The 1,957-nt window shown below is 44.9% G+C and overlaps 1 protein-coding gene across 1 annotated transcript; it reads right to left on the bottom strand.

Annotated features, from left to right (window-relative positions):
• Positions 1–651: 651 nt before the first annotated feature.
• LOC123519001 (cuticle protein AMP1A-like) lies at positions 652–1,603 on the bottom strand. Its single transcript, XM_045280110.1, has 3 exons — positions 1,507–1,603; positions 1,084–1,310; positions 652–953 (listed from the first exon to the last, which is right to left on the bottom strand). The coding sequence occupies exons 1-3, from the start codon at positions 1,549–1,551 to the stop codon at positions 758–760; spliced, it is 468 nt and encodes a 155-aa protein (XP_045136045.1). The 5' UTR covers positions 1,552–1,603; the 3' UTR covers positions 652–757.
• Positions 1,604–1,957: the final 354 nt, after the last annotated feature.

The raw sequence follows: 1,957 nt of genomic DNA on the forward strand, positions 1-1,957 counted from the left end.
GTTAGATCTCGACTGGATGCCGACAATAAAAACAGTTCAGATTCACTGCTATAAAGGCTTGCTATTAAGCCAGCATTGACTTATTTTCGCAACGTTCTATCTGGAGTGATAGAACGCTTGTCTGACTAGCCAGAGCATTCATTCAAAATAGAGTTTCTTTAAAGAAGGGAAATACAAATATGACATTCCCAGATTCTGCCGTAAGAGGTGAATTTACTATTATACTTCTTTAATATGTTTTTGCTTTACGTTTAGTTTATTGAGTGAGTTTAGTATAATGAGTGGTTTCCTGTTTTGTTAGTGTTGCTGTTGTTATTTCTTCTCTTTCTTGATCATCTTTTCCTTCTTCTTCTTCTTTTCCTCTTGTTCTTCTTCTTTTTATCTTCTTCTTCTTCGTTTTCTTCTTCTTTTTCTTCTTCATTTTCTTCTTTACCTTCTTCTTCTTTCTTATTTTTTTTTATTTGCGGCCAGTGTGATGATGATTATGGTGATGAAAAGTGGTTGGGAAGTTGTTGTTGTGAAAGGTGTGGTAAGCTGGTCGTTGTGTTGCTATATTTATGTGATGTTGTTAATTTTTCTTTTTTTTATGATTTTTTATCTAGATTCTTAATTTTCATAAGGTTATTTCCTCGCTGATTAAAAATGTGGTGATTTACATGAAAAAAAATTTATTATACAAATTGAACAGTGGTAATAAATAGATAATTAAGGAAGGAGAGTTTCGTCCTTTTGGGGAGCATTTGTTCATGGCGGGTGTTTAGGCATAAGTGTATCTGTCCTCGGGAGAGCGGTTGCGGTCTTCCTCGGCGGCCTTAGCGATCTGGGCCAGCACGAAATCGGGGATGGGGTGGGGGAACTCGGGGGCCACGGGCAGCAGGTCAGAGTCGGGCTGGTAGCCGCCGGCATCGGCGACGAACTTCACCTCAACTGGGGTGCCGTCAGGGGCGGTGTAGCTGTGGGGACAAAGTGTGCATCAGTCTTCATGCTGCTACTTACAACTCTGATATTATTACCGCTGCACGCCTCCCGCCAAACTGTCAACAAACAGACAACACTCGCTGCCGCCAGCCAAGTGGTACTCACGAGAACACTCCACTCTTGACCACGGCGCCCTCGGGGCCGTCTGGGCTGCCGTGCTGGGACACTAAGATGCCGTTGCTGGTCTTCACGTCCAGGTTGTACCTTCCGTCGTCCTGGAGATCGAAGTCGTGCTGCAGGATCTCTGCCTCCTCGCTGGATCCCACAGAGGCATAGCTGTAGGGCCTGTCAGGAGCGGCGAGGGCCACGGCGGCGAGGGCGGCGATGATCACCTGCGTGGAAGACTTTTGTTAGCTTATGACAGGCGCGTTTGCTCCATAAATGAGTTTGATAAAAGAATGGTGCAAGTCACTGTGTTTTCTGGTGCTGTGTATAATGAGAGTAATCACATCACATGAATCGCCGATGTGATGCGTCACTGTAACTGTTATCGTACACTGGTCTTTTGTATGCTGCCATCGGACTTACGAATTTCATGTTGCCTGATGGAGCTTGTGATAACTGGAGGCCCATGTGCCAGTCTATATAGGAGTACCTGCAGAAGGGGCGGTGAGTTGCCAGGTGCTTGTGTTAGCAGTAAATGTAATCTGGTTTTTCCACCTTAGCGAGCATCATTCACTTGTTATGACATGTGTCTGGCTATCATTATTTTTTTTGTGCATGGCTCTGAAGTAGAAAGCCTCTTGCTGCCGCTGTCACTAATTGGACCAGGTCATGGGCGCGGATCTCATACCTTCGCCGGTGAAAAGCCTGACAGTTACTTAGGAAACAGCATGTTCTTCTTGATCTTGTTCAGAGTCTGGTGGATAAGCCTCGTGTGTTAAGGAGCGGTAATGTTCCTGCACCCGGTATTAGCGTCACACATGTTGTGATTTATTGTTGTAGCACCAGTTGTGAAGCAAAAAAAGTTGTGTTAGCA

This window comes from Portunus trituberculatus, chromosome 44 (genome assembly GCF_017591435.1).
Source record: "Portunus trituberculatus isolate SZX2019 chromosome 44, ASM1759143v1, whole genome shotgun sequence".
NCBI classification, from domain to species: Eukaryota; Metazoa; Arthropoda; class Malacostraca; order Decapoda; family Portunidae; genus Portunus; species Portunus trituberculatus.